At 38.3% G+C, this 24050-nt stretch overlaps 1 protein-coding gene across 1 annotated transcript; it reads right to left on the bottom strand.

Annotated features, from left to right (window-relative positions):
• Positions 1 to 5058: 5058 nt before the first annotated feature.
• ARL5B (ADP ribosylation factor like GTPase 5B) lies at positions 5059 to 22993 on the bottom strand. The gene is given in 7 exon segments (XM_061468305.1): positions 5059 to 6419; positions 8422 to 8573; positions 10000 to 10083; positions 12856 to 13003; positions 14785 to 14845; positions 22724 to 22873; positions 22876 to 22993. Coding segments are annotated over 7 exon segments (762 nt in total). The 3' UTR covers positions 5059 to 6370.
• Positions 22994 to 24050: the final 1057 nt, after the last annotated feature.

The following is a 24050-nucleotide window of genomic DNA, read 5'->3' on the forward strand; positions in this document are numbered from 1 at the left end:
GCTCATCAACAATTAAGAGAGCAGGCAGCTCTAAGTGTCAAACAGGTGGATGCTAGAGAGGTGAATGTGGCGTAGTACCTCCTCTGGGTTACTCAGAGAAAAGCAGTGTCCTTTACTGTGTCCAAAGTGTCCTTTTGTCAAAAAAAAAAAAAAAAAAAGACATTATTTGATCATTTTATACAAGTAACATAGTTGAAGACCATCATTTCACCACCATAAGGAGGTGATCATGAACACTCATCAAGAATTCGCACTGGCAACCAAGCCTCAGGTACAATCCAAGACTGCACAAATTCTACTGTCTTCATCCAAGTCATCCATAAAATACACCTTAGTAGAAGCTGGCAAACTATTTTGTTAAACAGCACTAATTTTTCTTTACTATGATTTATCAAATCTGAGGCAAACGCATACAGCTTTCCAAATGACATTATTACTGAAGAACTGGTAGCATGCTGTGCTTCCTTGCTCCATTCCAACCCTTTCCTCAGCAAGTAGTAGTATATCAACACTACAGTTTAATCTTTCTTCTAATCTCTCCTCTGACCCCTATCTGAACTTCAGAGAAAGGAAAATATTGTAGGAACAACTGCATCTCAGATACTTCACTTATTTGTATGAACTGCAACATTTGGTACCACTCTACTACGTTCCTTAGCTCTCTGATTTCATACATTTTTGATAAATACTGAACACTTATCACCAATTATACAAAATAGTGAGAATTACGCACCATTTCACAGGAGACATACATAACATCAAATGCAAAAAAACGACAGGGACAGTGAAACACTGTTGGTAGTACTGCACACTGGGACCATTGCTATTTTGAGCACTGCTTACCATTAAAGATGATCTAAACCTTGCAACAAAACTGTAATTTTACCTGACTTTAGCCGTCATAGGCAATAAATACATAGGAAAAGCTACTAATTTTCATCACAGCTAAACAAACAGAAAGGTATATTTTAGAGATACAACCGACAAGTCGAACACTACAGATTCCAAATGTTATGGACAATTTGCCTTGCAATTTCTGACAAGAAGTAGCATAACTTTGCAGACCCTTAGAGGAACAACTGTCAATTGACTAAATCTCAAAAAAAGGAGCAGCATGTCAGGGACAGGAGACAGAGGTTAGTATAAAAATTAACTATGACAGGTATTGTATTCATTTTATCGTCTCTGTTCTCAGATGGAGCAACAATAAATGGTGTGGAATAGAATTCTAGCCACAAATGATTAAGACAAAATGCTTTCAAGCCACAGAACTGAGTTTCAGTTTTACCATAAGCTTCCCTTCCACAGAAGGGATGATTCAGCCTCCCTCTCCTGTCTGCTTTCTCCATTGTATCTACTCAGTCCCCATGATTTAGCTACTGATACACAACCACTTTATTTTGGCAACGTACTCTTAAAACCCCTCACACTGATGCTGAAGCAGACAAGCTAATGCAGGTTTGGCGCTGTTAAAGTGATCCTTTCCTGCCATCTAGGGGACACATACTGGTGTGCAGAGGATTGTCTTCGCAGTTACAGGAAAACTTCCTATACGAAATGCTTATCCCCACCCAGCAAAACAAAACTCAATTGAAGAGTAGCACAACTAACAATAAACAAACCTAACTGAAGAGACCATATGCATAAAAGTTTAATTCTGTCTTAATCCTAAAATTTTCTACACTAAATTTCAGTTAAATTCCCAGCAAAAACATTGAGGTGATAATTTAAAGCCCACTATGCACAGCCATGATTTCCAAGCTACTCAACTACATGTAAAGCCTTCTGATTTTCCTGGATACCTCAAGAAAGCAAGAACTATGCTGCTATAAACAGTATGTAACTATCAACAACCAACATAGAGAGGAAATGGTTTGAGATGTCTGAGGTCCCCAAAAGTGAGGAAATCAGCAAAGCATAGCTGCATGATACCTATTATAATGAAAATGTAGCTCAGTGTCAGAACTGAGCTGAACATGAAGCACTTTCTCAGAGCCCCATCCTCCTGCCTGTATGGTGACCACACATACTGTGGACACCGCACACCTTTTTATTGCTCTGCCCTAAGCAGCAAAATATAGAAACACTCCATGTCAAAAGGCGGAATCATAGAATTGTTTTGGTTGGAAAAGACCTTAAAGCTCCTCCAGTTCCAATCCCCTGCCACAGGCAGGACACCTTCAATGAAACCAGGTTGCTCAAAGCTCCATCCAACCTGACCTTGAACACTTCCAAGGATGGGGTAGTCACAGCTTCTCTGGACAGCCTGTTCCAGTGTCTCACCACCCCCATGGTGGAGTAAGAACTTCTTCCATATATATTTTAGAAGTTGCTTAAGCTTGTTTCAAAGCGCAAGTTCCTATTGCTAGTGTTGGCATCATGGTTGTGTTTTTCATACTTGCTTCCTTCACTGTTGCCTTCTGTGCTCTTTCACAGGGCAAACTCTACAAAAAGAAACAGCAAATTCAGCTAAATACTACACACAGTCAAATGCACACACAAAAATCTAAATTTTTTCCTCCTCTTCTGTTTGGATTTGCTTTGCTCTTACTTTGAAAGGGAACAGTCCATTAAAACAAACACCCTCCACTAAACCAAACAAAGACTCTGCTTCTCATGGCTGAAACGATGTGAAAGTTTCTTTAGGATCAAAGTTGGAGCTTTTCCCAAAATGAACAGAAGCAGGTGTCCAACCAAGATGTTTTGTGAACTGGCTACAGTTGCACAAGATGCAGGCCCAGAGACTGAAAAATAAATGCTTTTCCCAGCCTCTACACATGAAAGCGTTACGCTACTTTGATACCTCTTCACCAAAGAACACATGCACAAACCCCCCAAATGTAACAGAACTCTATTATTTTTATCTAAATAAAATAATCAAAGAGTAGCTATGCCCAAGTCATCTTCCCATTGCTGTGTACAGTGTGTTCAAACAGCTGGAAAGAATCACTGGCTTGGGGATACTGAAGCTCTTTACCACCTAAACAAGAAACTCCCTAAAATAAATAAAAAGCCACATGCCAACCCCTTTACAGCAGGACAACATAAATCCATGTAAGACACCTCAATTTGTTGAGCTGAAATATAGTATATGCTTGTGCAGCACAAACAGAAGTTTGACCAACACTGCTGCTGAAAAAAAAAAATCTCTCAGTACTGTATGTATGAAAATAGTTATTCACAGAAAAAAAAGGAAGGTCTCCTGCAAGATCAGGATAACAGCACACACCTCAGAACAAAAACCCCAGTGGTGAACAGCAAGCCTTACATTTGATACAGAAAAAGTTTGCAAGGATCCAAACTAGAAAACTGCTAGTGCCTATAGGCATTAGAAGAAGCTGCGACATGGATGCCAAGTGTTATGACAGCCTGCCTTGCTAAACTTTGGGAAAACCGCGCCCTTGTACCAGAAACTGTTTCCCAGGTTCTGCAGAACATCCAGCTAGAAGAGACTCTTTAGATCCTCAGATTAAGATGCCAGCAGTGTCTTGGAAATGAAGACAGCGAAGGGCTAGAGGGTAAATACGAACACAGACAAACTTGAGAGAAGGTTCTTAAGCTATGCTTCAAAAGAAAAAACAAAAAAACGACAAAAAAAAAAACAGTTAAATGAAATTTGATTTAGCAGAGATCTGTATGAGGAAAATGTAGCTTCTGTACCAAAACCTATAGTGTATGACCACCTTTTTGTCTAGAACCCCAAATGCCTCTGTCAACATCTTTAGACAAAAAACATAAAGTACACCCTTTATGCAAACTGCCATGAACAGACTTATTAACTGGGGAAAAACTATACCATACATATTCAGGACCTTTCAGACTGAACCATGCACTTAATGAAGCAAATTACAAAGAAGTCACTTTCAGCCAAGGAGAACTTCTGTGCCTAGAGAAGCTGACATATTCCAGCTTCAGCTTCCTGTAAAAGAAAGCAATTTCATGTCAGATTTAACTATTTGCAGTAACATCCATCTAGTCTTACAAAAGTTCTGAGCTACCCAAAATTCCATTATTTTGTTGGATTGTATCTACAAAGTTTTCTCATTTAACATATGCTTTTACTTCCACTATCTTAGGAAACTAAAGCCAACAAGAATGTGAGTTTTCTGGGTTTGTTTTTTAAATGTGATAAAACGTATGGTTTCAGGAAGGCAACTTTATCTAAAGTGTTTCAGGAGGTATATCCCTATGCAAGAGATGCATCATGACCATTTCCTCCTAATCAAAGTTAGATGCATTACTTGAGGTGAGAGACTGTACTTTTTTTTATTTTAAATACAAAATCATGCCTTTTTTTTCCCCCCCCAAACAATCAGAGGGCCATACACCCACACAGTGCTTTGTACAAATATTCCAGACTACATTCTGAATTACATAAACCTAAAGATAAACTTGAATTACAAACTGAAATTAAGTCACCAAACAAGAAACCTCATTCACAGCATCATTTTATTTTTTTCATTTATCACTTGCTTCCCTAACAACAAATCTTATTATCACACATTAGAACAGTTGTTAGCATGAATATCAGAACAAGAACTTTTAGTATCACATTTTACCCCTGCCTTGCATTCCTCTCTTCTTTAAGCAATACTTTTAACTGATCTATTTGCTGAGCACTGACCTGACACTCAACACAGATTCTCTCTTAAATGTGACTTTTGCTAATCAACATTAATACACAACTTCATTCAATCAGTCACTGCTCCCACATGTATTCAAAGTCTTCGCTTTAACACTTAGGACAACTTTTAAAACTTCATTAAGTTTTGTTCAAATAAAAATGAAAGCAAATTGAAATTTACACACCATAAAATTTTATTAAAGAAAACTCAGTCTGCTTGAATTATCAAAACAAGATTTACAACAAAAACATTTTCTCATTAAAGGCCTACAGTCAATTAGCAAAATGGTTCTAGTAACTAGACTCCATATGGGATTCAGGCATGCAAAGTGCAGAATGGTGCTTTTGGAAAGTCTGTCAAGCATTTATACAGGATAGATATCTGACTGCTGCTGGGATTTTACTATTTTATGTCCAGTATTGTTTTGTGGGGGTTTTTGTTTGTTTTTTCTCAGATATGGTGGTTAGGGTTTTTTTGGCACCTAATGTTCTCAATTAACTTCATCCATAGCTTTAGATTCCCTTTACAGATCTAACTTCATCATTCATCCTCTTCAAATTGATTTAAGAGTTACTAGGTCTGCTCTTTCACCACCTGTTTTTTCAAATGGAAGCTCTTTCCCTTTTCAACTTTCAGTTCCTAAATGTCAGGTGAATGAATCCAATTTGAACACCATCAATGGTTCTCTGCTCCAGCAAATAAAACTAAAAACAAAAATTAAGGCAAAATATTTTCTCAGCAACAGAATCTGAAAACATATTTGACAGTAGGAAAATAAACATCAATATTAGCTTTGCTCTGAAGTCTCCAGATATAGCACCGTGACTCTGTCCTGTTTATAAATCTGGCTTCCCTTTTAATTTTGCATTCATTTAGGAAACAGCAGTCTCACGAAAAGGTGAGGAAGGCTCATGTATGCAGTATTTAAAAATTTTAACAGGTTACAGTAAGTCTATACATAACACTGGCTGCCATGATTCCAAACTTAATTATCAAGAAGTTTATTTTAAAAAAGATATTCAAGTTCTAAATTATTAAACCAGCACTTACTAACAAATTTTTAACCACTGTAGAGATGTATTTTTAAGTAAAAGAATCATCTTGGATCTATGAACCACAGAAACTAAGAATGAAATAGATTTCTCTTGAGGCAGAAGTTCAATTATATACCAGGTTAGAAGCCATCACAGTATTAACTATAGCAAACTCATGAATGCAATTTTTTAAATGCTGAACAACTGTAACTCCTGTGCTGGCTAGGACTCTGCTAATGTTTCAGGAAGCCCAGTTGGAGATATGGTTATCCTCAGAGGCTAAAGCTATGCCAGAGTAAAGTCAACCTACTCGCTACTTTTTGTTGTTAAACAAACTGTGCTCATTTATGTTAGTCAGTTATATAAACTATTTAGAAAGAGGAAGTGTGAAATATTGACAATGACAAAACAGTTTAAAAAGCTATCATTGAAAAAGTTAGATTACATATTCAGAGGAATTCCAATGCTTAAAACCAGATTCACATATGATCATCCAGTTGAAGATTAGTGTGCTAAAAAAAAGTTAAGAAAATACTTTGCATTTCAGTTCAACTGCACTTGATTCAAGTACAGCCTGGGGGTTGGCTGATATAAATTAAACATGGTCACTGCTTCAGCAGCCAGAAGTACAGAAAAATGTACATGTTCACAGGATAAATAGAAGTCTCTTCTTTTTTGGGGCATTAAGGGGTGGAAGTGTAGGAAAAGCAGCTATCTCACTCCAATGCGGGAAGTCATCCACTCCAAGCCTTGGCATAATCTGGAAGACAAGAGATGTTATATTGGTACTAGTTCTATCCCAACATCTTTAAAGTATTTCCTACTTGGTTTTATGTTTAAAAAACATCTACTTAAAATAAATAACAACAGATGGAATTGGGACTGAAACCTGAACAAAATAAACAGTGTTTTAAACTAAGTCTACTTAAGTTTTAACCACAAGAAGGTGAGTTCAAGCATGCTATTTTATTGAAGCTCAGCATTCCTTTTTTTTCCCTTTGTAAATCTAAAAGACACTATTCTTAATATGCTTACTCATAAGTACATGGAACCAACCAAGTTTTTCTACAGGTTTGCCATGGAAGACTGCTAACTTGAAGGCAGAACCTTTACAAACTAATACTAAAAGACAAAGGACAGGTTACCCAGACCGAATTGGTTCATGAAAAGGCAGTGTATCAAGAATTACAAAATCCCATTACAAAATTAAAAATTTTTTTATTCACCACCAAAATTGCATGGAATTTAATCTGCCTACTTGCTCAATCTATATTTATTTACAAGTCCTACACTTAAGAAGACGGACTTTCCTTTAATTTACTAGAGATCTAGTTACCTAGTTTATGTTACCTTTAAGCTTTACTTTTGTAAAGTAATTCAAGACTTGGCTATCTCAAGGTGGCTAGCTTCACTCACATGGAGCTAATCTCCCTAGACACCTGCCAGATCTTCCCAAGGAAGATTCAGCTCAGCAATTTAACTCTAAAAATTGTTATATGAGTAGGTCTCACTACTGTCACAATGTAAGTATTCCAATTATTGACTTACTTTTACCCCCCCAACCCCCCAATAAGAAAGCAGCAGCCTAGTATGGCCAATGCTCCTAAACAAAAATTCTTACTCATTCATTTCAACCTTCTTCCAAATGCCAACTTGTTTGAAGATAAATCTAAGGTATTATATACACTAAATATTCAAAAGCACCTTTAGCAAAATGGATAGAAAGTTAATTCTTAGAATGAATCAATGCAATCCAAAGACTAAATAACCCTCTCCCACCCCAATTTATTCTTATGAACATATCCCACACTAAGAAAGTGAACACTACTAATCACTCTACAAGACATTTCTTAGGTTAGAAAATACTGCATGCTAAAGTGAGGAAGACGCTCTCACTTCCCAAATACTCAGTTTATTCACTGCTTTAGATGTCACAAGACCACGTTATTGTAAAGGTCATACAACAGCTGAAAAAACTCTTATTACACATGAGAAGACTCCTTTAAGAACCAAGATGAAAAATTAGCACACTTCAAACTAAGTAAGCAAGACACTACCCAGGTTGTTATAGACATTCAAAAATGCTTTTTGATCTTTAGGCGCAAAGGATCTAAGGAAAGCTCAGCTTTCCATTTTAGTAATTGCTGTCATAAGGTATAAAAATTTAAAAATTAGCTACATCAATCAGATACAAGTAAAAGCTTTAATATTTGTAATAATTTTGGGTTATGCCAGATCTATGTACCTTTTCATCAAAATTCTGTTTGAATGCTTATCAAAAACCCCAACCAACCAATAAGAAACACAAACATATCCACACCAACCCCTCCACCTTAGAAGCTTATGGTAGATCAGAATGGAAAGGAAGAAGACAGTAGCTTATTTCTTCAAACAAAGACACACAGAATGAGAGGGTAGCACACAGGGATTAAACAACTATGCCAACAGCTACATATTTGGGGGATGGGGGACTGGGGGGAGTGCTGTGTTGTCTGGCTTTGGTTTTGTGGTTTGTTTTTATTGTTACTGACTGGTTTGTTTTGGTTTTTTAACAATAAGCTGAAAGACCTTCATATAAATTTGGTCTGATCTATGAAAAAAAATCCCACAAGATTCAATAAAGAAACGAGAAATTCAAAATGCTCCTCTGACGGCAAAGATCAGAAAACATATTCTTTCAGGAAATCCACATTGGTACCAACAGGCTTCTAAATCAGTATTCCATTTACCACGTATTACTACATTAAGCAGTAAGCATTTACCCTTCTCCTGTCAAAGCACAACAAGACTGAATGTGCCATGGGTGATCCTTTATGGAGCTGAGGGTGAGGTATGTAGATATCTCAGCAGCTGTCATGCAACCTTTCATGTCCTGCTTGTTCGCAAAGATGAGAACTGCAGCCTTCCGTAAATCCTAGAAGTAATTTGAAGTATTCAGAAGAGGTATAAAATCAGCCAGCCAGCACAATTATCACTGGAAGAACATTCCAAAATCTACATTAGATACTATTCAAATGGAAAAGCCTGCCAGTTATCATTCCCTTGAAATTACTTTCAACTTCATTAAACAAGTTCTGTAGTGGTTAAAACAATAATAATTTAAGAAAGCCACCTACATTCTTGGAAGTTTTATCCTACTGTCACAAAAAAGGAGCTCTAATAATGCTGCAGCAGCTTCAGTAGAAACAGAAACTAATAAGAAGTTGGTTTGCTTCTTTACAGAAATAAAAGATTCCACACAACAATAAGACAGGAACTGGGGTATATGGCTTTAGGAGTGCAAAGTGTAAACAAACACAATAATCAGGAAAACAACAGTTCTAATTAAAAGTGTTCAACACACTTCATTACATTTTAAGACTATTTCTTTATCAGAAGAAAAACAAAAACAAAAAAAAAAAACAAACACCCAACCACCAAATCTTTATCATCCACAGTTGAAAATCCACTCCTACAAGCAGTCCAGTCTAGGCCTACCAACTGTTTTCAAGACATCACGACCTCTTAAGAGCATATAACATAAATAAACTACATGGAAACTAATGAACTACATGGGAAAACTTCTTCGCAAGAAGTCATATTTTCCCCCTTTTTGGTCGTGTATTTGCTCCTTTCTACCAGATGCAACCTACATTACCTGTAGAAGTAAAAACTCATTCAATGAAAATCTCTCCAAGAAATGAGCTCAACAGAATTACTTGCATTGTATTAAATAATATTCCTTCAAAAAATGAAGGAAGTTACTCAGACTTAAACCCCCTAATTTAGCTTGAGAGTCATCACAGCTAATCTGATGTAGAAATCATTTTAGGATGTTTAAGGGAGCTGGCCCAGTGTTGGACAGTCCTCAATACAACACATAGTAATAAAACTACAAGCAAAATAACGGAAGAAAACTGAAGCTAATTTATCCATAGTATTATATATGCTCCTTAATTTTAAGGAACAGGATTAAAACAAACAAGAAAGAAATGGAATTGCTGATTTTCTAAGATCAGCAATCAGGCTACCCACTGCAAATAGTTTCTTAAAATTTTAGCCACTTAACTGAAAGATGAGAGGGTGTGGTGAACAGTAATACCCAGTTACATGAACATGAAATTCAAAATATTTTACAAATTCGACTTGTAAATCACGCGTGATTATAATCACGCAAGCCCTATCAGAAGGGTGCTTCATAATAATGTTCCTCTTTATTTATAATTTCAATGGTTTTAAAATGTGACCAACATGCTAGGCTCAGAAAGTTTTTTGTGACAGTATAATTTTTGTTAACATAAGAAGCATGTAATGTCATCTGATTTTCACAACGGAACTATTAGCCCAACTCCCCATCATACCTCATGAGCCAGCATTCTATAAAGTTCTTCTTTTGTTATAGAAAGTCGCTCTCTATCAATGCTGTCAACAACAAGAATGATGAACTAGGAGAAAAAAGAATAGTACAGTATGTAAGTACAAAGTGTAAATTACAGAAAGCATGTTTTCAAGAGACCACTAACCACAAGTCTTCCTATGTAAGAGAGCTAGACTTTCACAGCATACTAGGAAACAGAACAAGAGCATTGTTGTTACAGTCTCTTGCTAGAGTCTTGGGAATCATACATGAAAATTACAGTTATGAAAAAAAAAATGTGCTTGTACATTTCAGCACTGCTATTAAAGTCTACATTCACATACCACGATTAAATCTCCTCGGTGGATTTTCAGGCCCTACATCCTAAGATAATAGTAACATGGGTACCAAAAGCACCTACACATAGTGGATTACGTTTAAAATGTGGATGACAAACTTGCTACACAGCGATCAATGAAAGCAGCTACTACTGTCCACGACTGCCTGCATACTCAGAAAGCTAGGAAACTGAAATTGAAGTTCCCTATTCTTAAACAAGCATTTTTAACAATTCAGCATCATGTTACTCACAGGCTTAAGAAATGTTACTTCAAAGTAGACCTCAGAAAGGTATGAACCTGTAGGGTTTAGCATTATGTTGCACAACACCTTAACCTTTGCGAAGGGCCTGTGCAAGTTGGCTTCTCACCACACTGCACTCTTCCACCTAGGCACTTGGAAATGGCTACAGCAGTGACTTTACCCTTATTGTTCCTGCTTGGCATGTGATTCGCAATGGCCATTTACTTGTGAATCCTGAGACACTGCTAGGTCTGGTCCAGCAAGTCTCTGATGGGAAGCGATTCTCACTGGTATGAAACCCACTTTCTTACCCCACTCCTTCTATCCCCTGTTTTAGATCTTCTATTTTATAGCCTTAAACTGGAGAGGAAACAGACATGCTTGTAAACATTACACAACAGTATTTGTACACAAACCATTACAACTGATTAGTGTTCAACACTTGCCCTGCTGAGTGTACCCCAAGCAACACTAACAGCATCATAGGTAAGAACAGTGAGCAGGGAGATAAAGCACATTCTGATGAAAATTATACAGATACTATAAAATAAATAAAATAAATACGTAAATAAATACAGTTAACACATGCTATGTTAGAGAGGAACCAAAGGGGATTACATTCCTCTCATTTCCTTTTCCCTCAAATCCTGTGTATCTAAGCCTGCCTCAACATCCTTTCTGTAAGAATATGATCCAATTCTAAAACCAGAATGCAAAATTAGCCTTATCAAGTTGAAACTAGTTAGGACAGGTTTGCACTGAAAAGCTTATTTGTGGGATTTTTACATTACTGCAAAGTTTTTGTTTAGATTGTTTCAATTTACAGATAAGGAAAGAGAGAAAAGAGAGACAGTAACAAAAAAGAAGCATCAGAAGTAACTACTATAATTTTCCAACATATGCTCCGAATCACTTTGCGTTATAAAACTAAGGCGATTCATTACCCATTGAAAATGACCACAAAGTATGAAAAATAAAGTCAATTTAATGCTGCTGTGACTCTGAGACGTCTAAGCAGATGAGGAACAACAATAAAGGAATTATTCATATTGGGGAGGCTAGGATTAGCATACTAAACAGACAGCTTTTCTTCCTCAAATGTTTCCAACAGACAAAGCTTCTAAGTAAAAGGGAAAGTTCTTTCCAAGTGCTAGAAAGCACTGGATTTCAAACACTTACTAGCCAGGATATGACAAAGAACATCACAAAAGGATTAAAAAAAAAACAAACAACAAAACCCTAATACATGCATCTCCCCAAGTTCCAAAATAAAGTTTCTCAATGGACAAGTGTCAGGAACTTATTATTATTGTACCAGATACTGCTGGCAGAAGTCTCTTCACCCTCATGAGTATGCATGTGTCTTTGATGTAGCCATACTTGTCTAGATAAAAATAAGTTTGAAGTATTAGAGATAAAGGTTGAGATGTCATCACCAGGCTTTCAGTAGGCAAAAAGGTTCTGAACATCTGGGCTGGATCACTCATCTCCCCTCTCTCAAAACGGGACGCAGGACAGAAAACCTCACTTTACAGGAGGACAGAATGATTATATGATGAGAAATATGTACAAGAGACCTGCTTTTAGCAGAGGTCATAAGTGAAGTCTAGAAGTTTTTTACACCAATGTAGAAGTCTCAGTGTGAGGGTGCAGAGATTTACATGTATGTTGTGTTGATAACCTTTTGGCATCAAGAACGATGGCAAAAAAAGCAACCCTCCAAAGGACAAGTGTTGCTGAGTTCTACTTATAACCTTTCCAGCAATGGCAGCTTTACCAGTACCTCATAAGTACTGCACAGTACTGACTTGCCTTCATCCCTTGGATAAAAGTCACAAGCTGATGAGCTTTTAAATACTGCTGCTTAAAATAACCTTCATTTCTCATCCTTAACAGTCGTTACCTCAAAAATATTTCAGACTAGATGTACAGAAGTTAAATTACACACTGCAAATCCACACCAAATTTGCAAGATACATGGCAAAATTTTTCAATCTACTTGAAAAACATGCAAAAATCCTGTTTCATCTGAAACGGATTTTGATATAATTTGACTGTCAGATCAAACAACATTACTGTAAAGTATACACAACAAATACTTCAAATATTACCAGAAAATTGGCTGCAAACCAGACACAACTTACACTTTTTGGGTTTATTCTTCCTCAAAAATATTTAAAAACATTACAGCTGAAATCTTTATAGAAATTTACCAAAATTTCTAACACATAAATATACTTTCACACAAACATTGTATCTGTAGAGTAGCTTCTCATACCTCTGTGTTTGAGTAATAGGTATTCCATGATGACCGTAACGATTCTTGTCCTCCAATATCCCACATTAAAAAATGAGTGTTTTTCACTACTATTTCTTCCACATTGCTTCCTATTGTTGGAGAAGTATGAACCACTTCATTCATTAAGCTAAAGGAGAAAATATCACATGATAAAGACATGCCAGTAAAATTCACAAGGCTTGTCACAACTCAGTTACAACAAATTTGTTCTAGAAAAATGTACATGTATGTAACTTTGACAGAAAAAAAGATTAAAAAAACTACACATATTTCAAGAAGCTAAAAATCAAATTTTTTTTTCTAGAAATAAAGAAAATATTGAAGAGCAGTTCTTCAGTAAAAAGATCAGTTAAATCTGAATTTGGACTGAAAACTGTGGTTGGCAATTTCTACTGTGCTTTTGTAGCAGAGACTGTAGACATGCTTGAAGACATCAACAATGAAAAATAAGCACATAAAAAAGGCTTATAACTAATGGATAATCATCGGCATTTTAGGAGATGTCCTCTTTTTAAAGGACACTCTTTAACTGATACATTGAAACAAGTGCATTTTAAGTAATAGCTGCTATGCTAAAGTTCCCAAAGGAGGGGAACATTAAATTGTGCAAAATATAAATCAGAATGTAATTTTATTAGAGCAGTCAACTTTGTAATTCAGTATTAAAACAAAAATCCAAAGAACTGTTTGCTTACATTGCTAAAATGTCTTTATTCTGCCTTTAAGCTTTGACAAAAGTGCTTAGAAAAGAGTTTTCTTGAAAACATTCTCTGCTGCTTTCATATGCAAATATATACATACGAACTTTGCTACACCCTCCTCCTTTTCCACAATTACAACAGTAATTATGTCCCTGCCAATATTCTTAAATTTATCACACATACTGTAATGCTGGCAAGACTTGGGTGCAATGATGCTATTGAAAAGGTAGGAGCTTGGCAAGATGAAATAATATTCTGAGGAATCCTTCACCATAAATTTCAGACACTGGAATCAGGAGACACTGGAAACATTTAGGGACTTTTTGCAGAATGGCTAGAATTTCCAGTAACTTAAAAATAATTTTCTTCTTTTGTGAAACCTCACTTGGAGTATTGTGCACAGTTCTGGCGTCCTCAACATAAAAAGGACATGGAACCATTGGAGTAAGTCCAGAGGAGGGCCACAAGGATGATCAGGGGACTGGAGCACCTCCCGTATGAAGACAGGCTGAGAAAGTTGAGGCTGTTCAGCCTGGAGAAGAGAAGGCTGCGTGGAGACCTCATAGCAGCCTTCCAGTATCTGACGGTGCTACAAGGATGCTGGAGAGGGACTCTTCATTAAGGACTGTAGTGACAGGACAAGGGATAATGGGTTAAAACTTAAACAGGAGAAGTTTAGATTGGATATAAGGAAGAAGTTCTTTAATGTAAGGGTGGTGAGGCACTGGAATGGGTTGCCCAGGGAAGTTGTGAATGCTCCATCCCTGGTAGTGTTCCAGGCCAGGCTGGACAGAGCCTTGGGTGACATGGTTTAGTGTGAGGTGTCCCTGCCTATAGCAGGTTAGAACAAGATGATCTTAAGGTCTTTTCCAACCCTAACTATTCTATGATTCTATTCTCTGCAGTTCTTGGTGGAAGGATTATTTCTATGCTTACAAATAAAAATAAGCTTTGATGGCCAAAGAATTTACAGTCCACTTTGTGCTTGTATGAACAATTTTGCTGTTCAATTTACAGTTGCATGCTAAAACACTGTAGTTTCTTTGCTTATTCTTTACATACTTATTCTGTTTAAAAATAATATTATTAATGTTCAAACTGTGACCTACAACCCTAGAGATTTCATCAGATTGCAACACTGAATTATCAATGATTAAACAGTGACAAATATTAAAACATAAACAGAAAGAATAGTTCATGTACTTACAATTGGTAAAGAATAGTAGTCTTTCCAGCATTATCAAGTCCCACTATGATTACTTTGTGCTCTGCATATACACAAAAAAAGACAAGAATAAATTAATGGAAAAAGCAACAGTTATAATTCTGGTTAATCAACTTTCCTTTGTTCCTTACTGAAGAAAACAACTGCTTGCTTGTCTTATTTCAATAGCTTACACAGAATATTGGTGACTTCAGCGGGGGGTGTGGGGGGTGTGTGTGTATGTGGAATTCCCAAAGCCTCATCCTCTCTTGATACTACAGTCGCAAGAAAAGTCAGTACTGGAAGTCTTCATAAAGGAATAGTTATAATACAATTGCTTTGTTTATATTGTCTCATTATAGAAAGAAAAGTACAATAAAAAAATTTAACTCATAGCAGTGTATCATCTTAAGGATATCAGCAAACAGCTAAAGACTGCACAAACTATAAGGCTAACTTTTAAGCCTCAGTAACAGCCACTTCTTAAGGGACCACCATCATTCACACTGTAAAAAATACGAGGAAGCTGTATTTTGAGTAGATCACAAATTTCAGTGTTACAATTTCTAAACTGAAAAGTCACAGAATGACAGAATGACTGAGGTTGGAAGCCACTTCTGGAGTTCATCTGTTCCAAGCCCCTTGCTCAACCAGGTGCACCTAGAGCCAGTCACCAAGGACCATCTCCAGATGGTGTTCAAGCATCTGCAAGAATAGAGACTTTATAACCCTTCTGGGCAACCTGTGCCAGTGTTCAGGCACCCTCATAGTAAAAACGCGTTTTCTGGTGGTCAGAGGGAACCTCCTGTGTTTCAGTTTGTGCCCACTGCCTTTGGTCCTGTCAATGACCATCACTGAGAACAGTGGCTCTGTCCTTTTTGCACCCCCAAGCCTTCTCTTCTCAAAGCTAAATAAATTGTCAGAGGTCTCTCAGCCTTTTCTCATAAGAAAGATGCTCCAGTCCATTAATCATCCTGTGGCTTATCACTGGACTCTCTCCAGTATGCCCATCTCTCTTGTACTGAGGAGCCTGGAACTGGACATACTACTCCATATGATTACTCACTGATGCTGAGTAGAAGGGAAAGATCACTTCTCTCAATCCGCTGTAAGTCCAGCTTATACAATAGTGATCTTCTAATTGCTGCAATGTTATTTTTCCAGGCACAGGGGAAATAAAACCAAAACTAACAAAACCCCTCAGAACTTATATGCTTCGCTAGTTAATCCTTCTTGTAATTTCAAATACAGAAGCACAGCTAATTAGAATGGCGGTTCTTTTGATACACGGATGAAGTTAGAAGATACTGATCCACCTACTGACAAAAAGGCAAATCATTTGAGAGCAGAGAATTTACAAATGGATACTACACGTAAAACCTGAATAAAAAGTATGTGAGCAGGCTCCTTTTTAAAGGGGTAATTTAAAATTCTAGGGCACTTATTCCAAAGCATAACATGGTTCAAAGCTTAAAGACGTCCTCTAAAATACCACATTCAACCTATAAGACTTAAGAACAAATTACTAAAAGGTCAAAGGAGCTATCATAAATATAAAATTGGTGGGGTTTTGCCTGCAAGTGGGTGGTCTAAGGAAGAATCATAGTGGTTTGTTTTGTTGTGATTTTTTTTTTGGGGGGGGGGAGAGGGCTTTTTGGTTTTATTTTTTACATCTATTTATATGTAATAACCTAAGTCTTTTCATACTGAAAGTGATTTTAATGAAACAATCTGTTGCTTAGAACTTTTAGAATTTTTGCTATGTGATGTGGCCTTAACAAATGTGGAAATACATTTCCTTTTATCAGTCCCCCTACTACTGCATCCTGACAACACATTCTAAGGCAAGAACTTTTCCTGGCCTTAAGTAGTACTTTTAGTACAAAGCAGCAGCATCAGTAATGAATAACCTTCCCCAATAAATAAATGGTATGAAATCCTCTCTGCTTCTAACTCTAATAAACCATGCCACATAGCTAGACTGCCCATTTCTTGTTCAAAGTCAGCTAAGTTTAAAAGGTTTTCGAAGTTCAAACAGAACTCCCCTTCTGTTCTTTTCAAAACAGCCATGTTGTCAACTATTGCTTGGAAGAAGATGACACTACTTCTGCAACATTTCATCTGAGTTATTTTCAAGGAAGAAAAGGAATTCCGGACAGGTATTACATTGCTCTTTCCCACTTTCACATCAGAATACAGGGTCTTACTTAGGAATGAATGAGAAAAGCATTGGATGAAACAGTATCAAGCTACTTAAGGTGATGGGGGGGGGGGGTAATCTCCATCAAGATGACTTTTTGAAAGCCACTGAAGCGCGAGTGGTTCAACACAAACTGGGGAAAAAAAAAGGCACAGCTACGTGTGTTACTCCATAGTCAGGTAGCATTTTATACAGCAACTGAATTCGCACAAACAAACAGTCAAACAAGTGTTAATTTTGATTTGGGGATTGAAATAATTAGATGAAAGCATTGGTATCGCAGATAAATAGCAGTTTCCACCTTTAATTAATGGCAGTTGCTTTCAGGACTGTCATCTGTGGTAATGGAAACCTCTTCACTTGCAAACATATTCAAAAGCTGAATTTCTGCCTAGTTTGGTTAGATTGCAGAATTTTTACTTGTATATGTGCATTAGAGAAAAAACACGTGAACTTAAAAACTGACAAACTAAGACAACAAAATTTTAGCAAGACAAGTACTTGTTTACAAGGACAATTAGTAGAAAATAGATGCTACATTAAAGAGAAAGGACAATTATGGAGTAAACCATAGGCAATGATTTTTGCTCGTATTTGTTTTCTGTACTTACAGACTAACCCAAGTTTCTCCCTTTCATTGGCTGGTATTCAAACTCAGTTTGGGTTGTATTCATGAATATCTTCCCAGTCCACCATGTTCTTGGCAAAGGAAGAAGAAAATCCGTAACAGAGTTGCCAGAGCAGAAGAGCAGAGTCTTTATACATCAGGTAGAAAGAGGGGAAAAAAATAAGTAGAAAAAGCAGGCATATGCAGGGGGAAAAAGACAGTATTAGACTACTGTTTAAAAGAATCCAAAGAATTCTGTTATATCAACCATTCCTGGCAGACTGTTAAAAACAAATAAAAAAAAAAATAGTATTTTTAAAGAAAATTCCTGGCAGCCTAGTATTACAAAATAATAGGGCAGCAAAGATGATCTTGCAGATATTAGAAGGAAGACATAATAGGCTCTTTTCTTCACTTGTCTATATTTCTCTATGGTAAAAGGACCCAAAACTGAAGATCCAGTTCTCACAATTTTGCCCTTTCCTCTAATTTGCAAAAATTAAAAATAAAAATCCAAATTAATGATGAGCAAGGCTCTTCCAACATATCTGAAAGAAGAAATGAATATAGGAAAGGGTTTTCGGGCTGTGAAACCCCACATCTAGTTCTGAAGAATAACAATCTTGGAAGCTTCAGGGCTGAAGACACAATGCAGACAGAAGTTTGCTAAAGAGGTGGCAGGAGAAATAGCATTTTACTTAAGTTGAAAGACATTTTCATACAGGGATTCATTCTGCAAACTACAAGCTACCTTAGAGTCTTCTTTTAAACACAAAAATAGCTGAAATATGTCTTGCATTTCCAGACTTGAGTACAAGAAAGCAGAGAAACTAACAACAGTGCTTAGCAGTCAATGGAATCAAAATCCATTTGGTTTTCTAAATAATGGTCTCTGCTATCCTGACTGTACATACTGGTAACTGTCAGCAAGCCTAAGTAAACTGTGGAGTTTCAGAAGTTCAACCTCCCTGACTTGGAGCTTACCATTATTCTGCTTACAGCACTTTTTTAACACCCATAGCATTTATTCAGAGGACCTAAAAGACTGTGAACAGCTAACATAAAAGAATTTAAAAAGATTTGAGAACTTCTTTAAGAACCCTATCAGCGAAACAAACACACACAAACACAAAGGAATAAGGTTCTGAAAACCGTCAGAGTTGCCTTTATCAAGGTTGTGAACACTTACTTCTGGTTTTACCTTCTGGTTTTATTAAGAACATTAAGAGACATCTTGACAGTATTGATGGAATGATAACTCAAATAAGCTTTATTCAGCTATGTGTTAATACACGCAGTAAGTTAGTTTACCATTTATTTGTATTACTATATGTTGCTTAGAAGACTGTGCCATTTGAGTACTGAATCATAGCTTAAGCAAGTCATTTTTTAAGTCTTTTTTAAACATACTTTTCCAAGTTATTTAAAACTAAGTGTAACTTCAATTTGAACTTATAACTAGACTTTAAAGAGCTTCAGAGTACAGTATTTTAAATTTAAATAAAAAATAAAAAATTAAAAAAGTACCACTGGGCAATTTTTTGTCAGTTTCAAAAATAAAATGTTCGGCAGCCATGAATAAATCACCTAGAAGAAAGGCAAAAGTCTATTTTTAAGCCAACTATTTCTCTTATAAATAAAGTATCTCTATTTCAGTTTGCATTGTTCAATAATTACTTGATTAAAGAGACAATGTATATTGAGAGAGCTGAAAGACATGTAAATGCTTAGTGTCCTCCTTCTCCCAGGCTTTAATCTCTGCACGGAAAAAACACAGAGAACAGAAACCAAGATTAAGTAAGGCCCTGGAAGAGTTCTGACCGCTACTACCAGCACCACAGAAACAAAATCCACAGAACTAAATAGATATTCCCTGATGGACTGTGCTCAGGGCAGGGCCTGTTACCCTTCCTCTTTTTCATTAGTCATTGACTCACAGATCAACAGAGGCATTACCCAATTTCCTTAAACTGTTCTGCATGAAGCTTTTCTTGTTGCATAATCCCACACACTAGATTTGGAGAGTACATGGTAGAAAAGCAGTGCATTCTGCCAGGGGAGCAGAAGAAAGAGCTAAAGGATTTCCTCTTCTAAAAAGTTCCTGCGTGTCCTGGGTTCAGCAGCTTAAATGACACTGTTACAGCTCAAAGCCACATGCTATTTTAACCATTCCATTTTCTACCATGAGCCAGTCTGGGTTTGCCAAAATCGGCTAACCATAATCAAAATGGGCGGAAACAACTGCAACAATTTCTGCTGCATGTACAAAGAGCTGAAACAGAGCAACAGGCAGATTCAACCCCCTAGAAGAAACACGCAGACGCTACCCAAACCATAGGGCTAAAACAATTGAATACAAATGTTGGAAGAGGTCAACAGACAGTATCAGCCAGCAGACAACAGGGAATGTCTTTAGAAACAGACTAGGTCAAGTTTCTTGACCTTCCTTTTCCAGTACTTCATCCTTAACATTGGAATGGATGGTAAGAGAATCAAACTGCAAGAGTAGTAACAATAATGTGCAAATTAATAAAATTACATTCAGTGCTTTAGGAGGATCTAAGTTACTTTCATCACAAGGTTTTTCTGCAAGGCTGAAAGCACTCTAAATGAACACAATTTTCTGTACATCGCACATTTACTCTAACTGCACTGAACTCCAAAGGCACAGAAACAAACAGGCCCTATTTTAAGATGTTACCTCAAGATGTAACATTTTTCAGAAAGCTACCATCACTTCTCCCTGTGAGTTAACAGTTTTGGCTCACCAGCAGATACTCCTTTAACTTTGTCCAGACATTCCTATCAAATAACTTTCAGATTTAGCATTTTCAGCTCAGGTATTATTCACATTTATGCAAAGCAAAGCAATTAATACTTGAGTGAAATGCCAAGGACTTTCTGTATTTTCTAGCACTTCGGCACACCTCCTCCCCCATGCTCTACTTGATGGAAGGCAGATGGTACTTTCTAAATCTTTTGCTTTGTTTAACCTTTCATTATGCCAGTATCAAATGCTTCAGACTATCAGCATAACCTGCATTAGCCACAATGAACTCATGCTATGCTCCGCACATATCAGGGTCTGTTTGCAGCTTTGAAATACTCCCTCTATATAGTCAAAATCATTGTGTGAGCTACTGCACTAGTCTACCCAACAAGCAGTTTCATGGGACAGCCTATGAATTCTCCAAGAAACTGTCTGGATTTGACATAACTAGAAGAGTAAGCAAATCCAACTCAGTAATTACTATCTTTTATTATTACTAATAATATTATTTAGAGGAAAATAGTCAGGTAATTAGAGAATAATTTCCTACTACATGGGTCAAAAATTTAAGGTTAAACTTTCTAGGATGAAATTTCAATTTTAGACATGAAAACAAGCTTTCTTCTCTATGGTCACCACAAGAAGAGCGGGCAAGAAAAAAACCAACAAACCAAATTGAAGAAAAGATCACAATACCCCTCAGAAGCCCCTTACTGGGATAAAAGCCAAATCGTAAGTATTTCATGGTACTGCCTCATCTTAATACTTAACTGTGATACTAATTTCATGAATGTTTTAAATATGTGAAAATTAATTTTCCTTTCAGGAATTACTATACAGTAACAAAGACGATATGTTTTCCACTAACGAAATGAAATCAATGTAATCTAACAAAAACTAAACATGAAACTGTCCCTCTTACTTCCTTCCTAAAGTTAAACAGTGACATCATAAGGTACCATACAGACCAACATTAAAAGCCACCGATCACTTTCCTGCTTATAGATGTCTCTTCTTAGTCCTTCACAGAAGAAGTTGGTATTTGACAAAAAACAGGACAATACTTAACAGTTTTCTGGAGAATAGGGGAAACCTTGAATCTTACCAAATGGGCTTTCCAGTTAAGAAAAGTAAGAATCTTCAAATCAACAACAGCAACAAACTCAGAAGACTCTCAGAAGCCTTCAGGAATGATGTACTTGGATGTTACATGTGGGGGAAAGATAAATGGTCTAGATCTCCCTCCCACTCCCATCCCATGAAAAGATTGTTTGATACATGGCTGTTAACATGTACACACACTGAGGTTTTGCTCTTGTATTTATAGAATTAGAATGAGTTATGTCCATGTACAATGACTATTAAACTATTAAAGAATCACCAGGTGTACCTGCTTCCCAAAACTTGCAAAATTTTACTGGCAACAAAGTGAAGCACAAAAACCCTTAAATGCATTTTAAGTAACTTTAAGGTGGGAATAAGGCGTGCACTTGGAAACCTGATGAGGGAGCAGTAACATTAACAGCAGTTTGCCTCTTTCAAACTCCGGGCCTCAATGAAAAACGATACAAACAATAAACTCCTTGACTATTTTATTTTCTAACCAAAAAAGGCTAGGTAAACAAGAATCATTAAAATAAACAACAGATAAAACAATCTAGGATTTTGATAATAACTATCGGTGGCAGCCACAGTTTTGAACTCTGGTGCGCTAGGTGGGACAGAACGGAAAGCTATCTCCTTACGACCTCTTTATTTCTGGCTTCAGAAGCGATTATCATGGGTCAGTAACCACTAGCACCTTTGCCAAAACAAAAACAGATCTGTACCTCAAAGGCCCCAACACAAGTCTGGCGTGGGTCTTTTTTTTTGCTTTTGTTATTTTACTTGATACTAAAGATAAAAGCAGCATGATTTTAACAGTATACCCCGACTTCAAAACGTCTGCAAACACAAACAAGACCTTCATCGTACATCAAAGCTTCAAACGCTACAACGGTGAAAAAAAACATGCCTGAGAGGCAGCATTCACCACTCTGCGAACTCAGGAGCACATCTCGCCTGAAAGGCTGCCCGGCTGTTAGGAGCCGCCAGAGAGGAAGACGGAGGAAGGGACCTCCTCAATGAGAGAAACAAAGCAACTCCGAGCATGAGGGGCCGCGGAACCGGCGCTCACGGCGCCGCACAAAGAGAAGCCCAACTTTTGCCCGGGCACGTCTTCAGGGGAAACCCGGAGGCCGGAGCAGGGCCCCAACTACCGTGGGCTGCCTGCGGCCCTCTCAGCCCCGCGGCAGCCTCTCGCCCCGCCTCAGGGGCGCGCTGGCCACCCCACCTCCCCGTGGCTAGCTCGGGCCCCCGCGCCCACCTTGGCTACCGAAGAGACTCCACAGCTTGGCGAAGATCAGGCCCATGCCTGGCCTCAGCTTCCCCCTGAGCCCCCGGGCTCAGCCAACCGGCGGTGACGGACTCCCTTCGGGCGGACACAGCCCGCAGCGGCCCCGGGGCAGCTGCCGGGAGGGGGGGCAGAGGGGCCGGGCATACAGCGGCACCGCCCCTCACCGGCCAACGGCCTCACAGCGCAAGGGGCCGTCCTAACGCCTACGCGGCTGTAGCAGCGCGTCACTTTGTGCGTCATCACGTTATACCCACTACGTGTGGCCTCAGCGATAGCGGGTTAGGCGTGTGTGGTGCGGCGGAGCTGGGGCAGCGTGGAGGGGCCGGGTTTTTCCCCGGGCTGGTGGTGAGACCGGTGATTAGGAGCTCTCCACCAGGGAAGGGTGTTGCGGGTTACGCTTGTCCCCCGCCCTGGTAGAAGCGGCTCTGCAGCGGTGTTTGGCCCTGGAGCGGGAGCGTCCTTTCCCCCGTCACCGCGTTCCCCGCCCAGGTAGGGGCGGTCTTCGCTGTGGCTGGGAAGGACCTGTGGTTTTCAAGGCATTCGATTCTTTCCTGCAAAGCGTTTAAAAACAGCGGTGTGTTTTTTCAGTGCTGTACTGGAGCACTTAACACACCGGAGGGGTGGAAATAGCCTGTTTCCATACACGCAGGAGCGTTTAAGCTTGCTCTCGCTGGGGGCAGGAGGGCACCAACGCCCCCCCCCCCCCCAAACAAAATCAACATGTCGTGGTTTAAAGCCCAGCCGGTAACTCAGCGCCACGCAGCCGTTCGCTCACACCCCTCTTTCTTACCGTCCCCGGGCGGGATGGGGAGGAGAATCGAAAGAATGTAAACATCAGGGGTTGAGATAAGAACAGTTTAGTAACTAAGTACAATATAAGACTATTAGTAATATTAAGGGAAACAACAAGGGGAGAGAATATAAAATCAAAAGGAAACAAAAAACAACCCAAAATTAAACACAAGTGATGTACAACACAGTTCTTCACCATCCATCGACCAACCCCCAGCCTGACCCGAGCAGCGATCTGGCTTTTCGGATGAATTCCCCGTTTATGTACTGGGCACGGTAGGGAATACTCCTTTGACTAATTTGGGTCAGGTGTTCTGTCTCTGCTTCCTGCCAGTTTCTTGTGCCCTTTCTCACTGACAGAGCATGAGGGACTGAAAAGTCCGTGATTAGGGTAAGCGCTACTTAGCTACATCGGTGTGTTATCTGCATTGTTCTCAGACTGAAGCCAAAACACAACACTGCACCAGCTCTTAGGGAGAAAATTATTTCAGCCAAAACCAGGGGA

The sequence above is a fragment of the Pezoporus flaviventris genome, unplaced genomic scaffold (assembly GCF_033815535.1).
Source record: "Pezoporus flaviventris isolate CSIRO_AGI_PZ_B2104156 unplaced genomic scaffold, CSIRO_AGI_Pfla_v1 ptg000047l, whole genome shotgun sequence".
Lineage (NCBI taxonomy): Eukaryota > Metazoa > Chordata > Aves > Psittaciformes > Psittacidae > Pezoporus > Pezoporus flaviventris.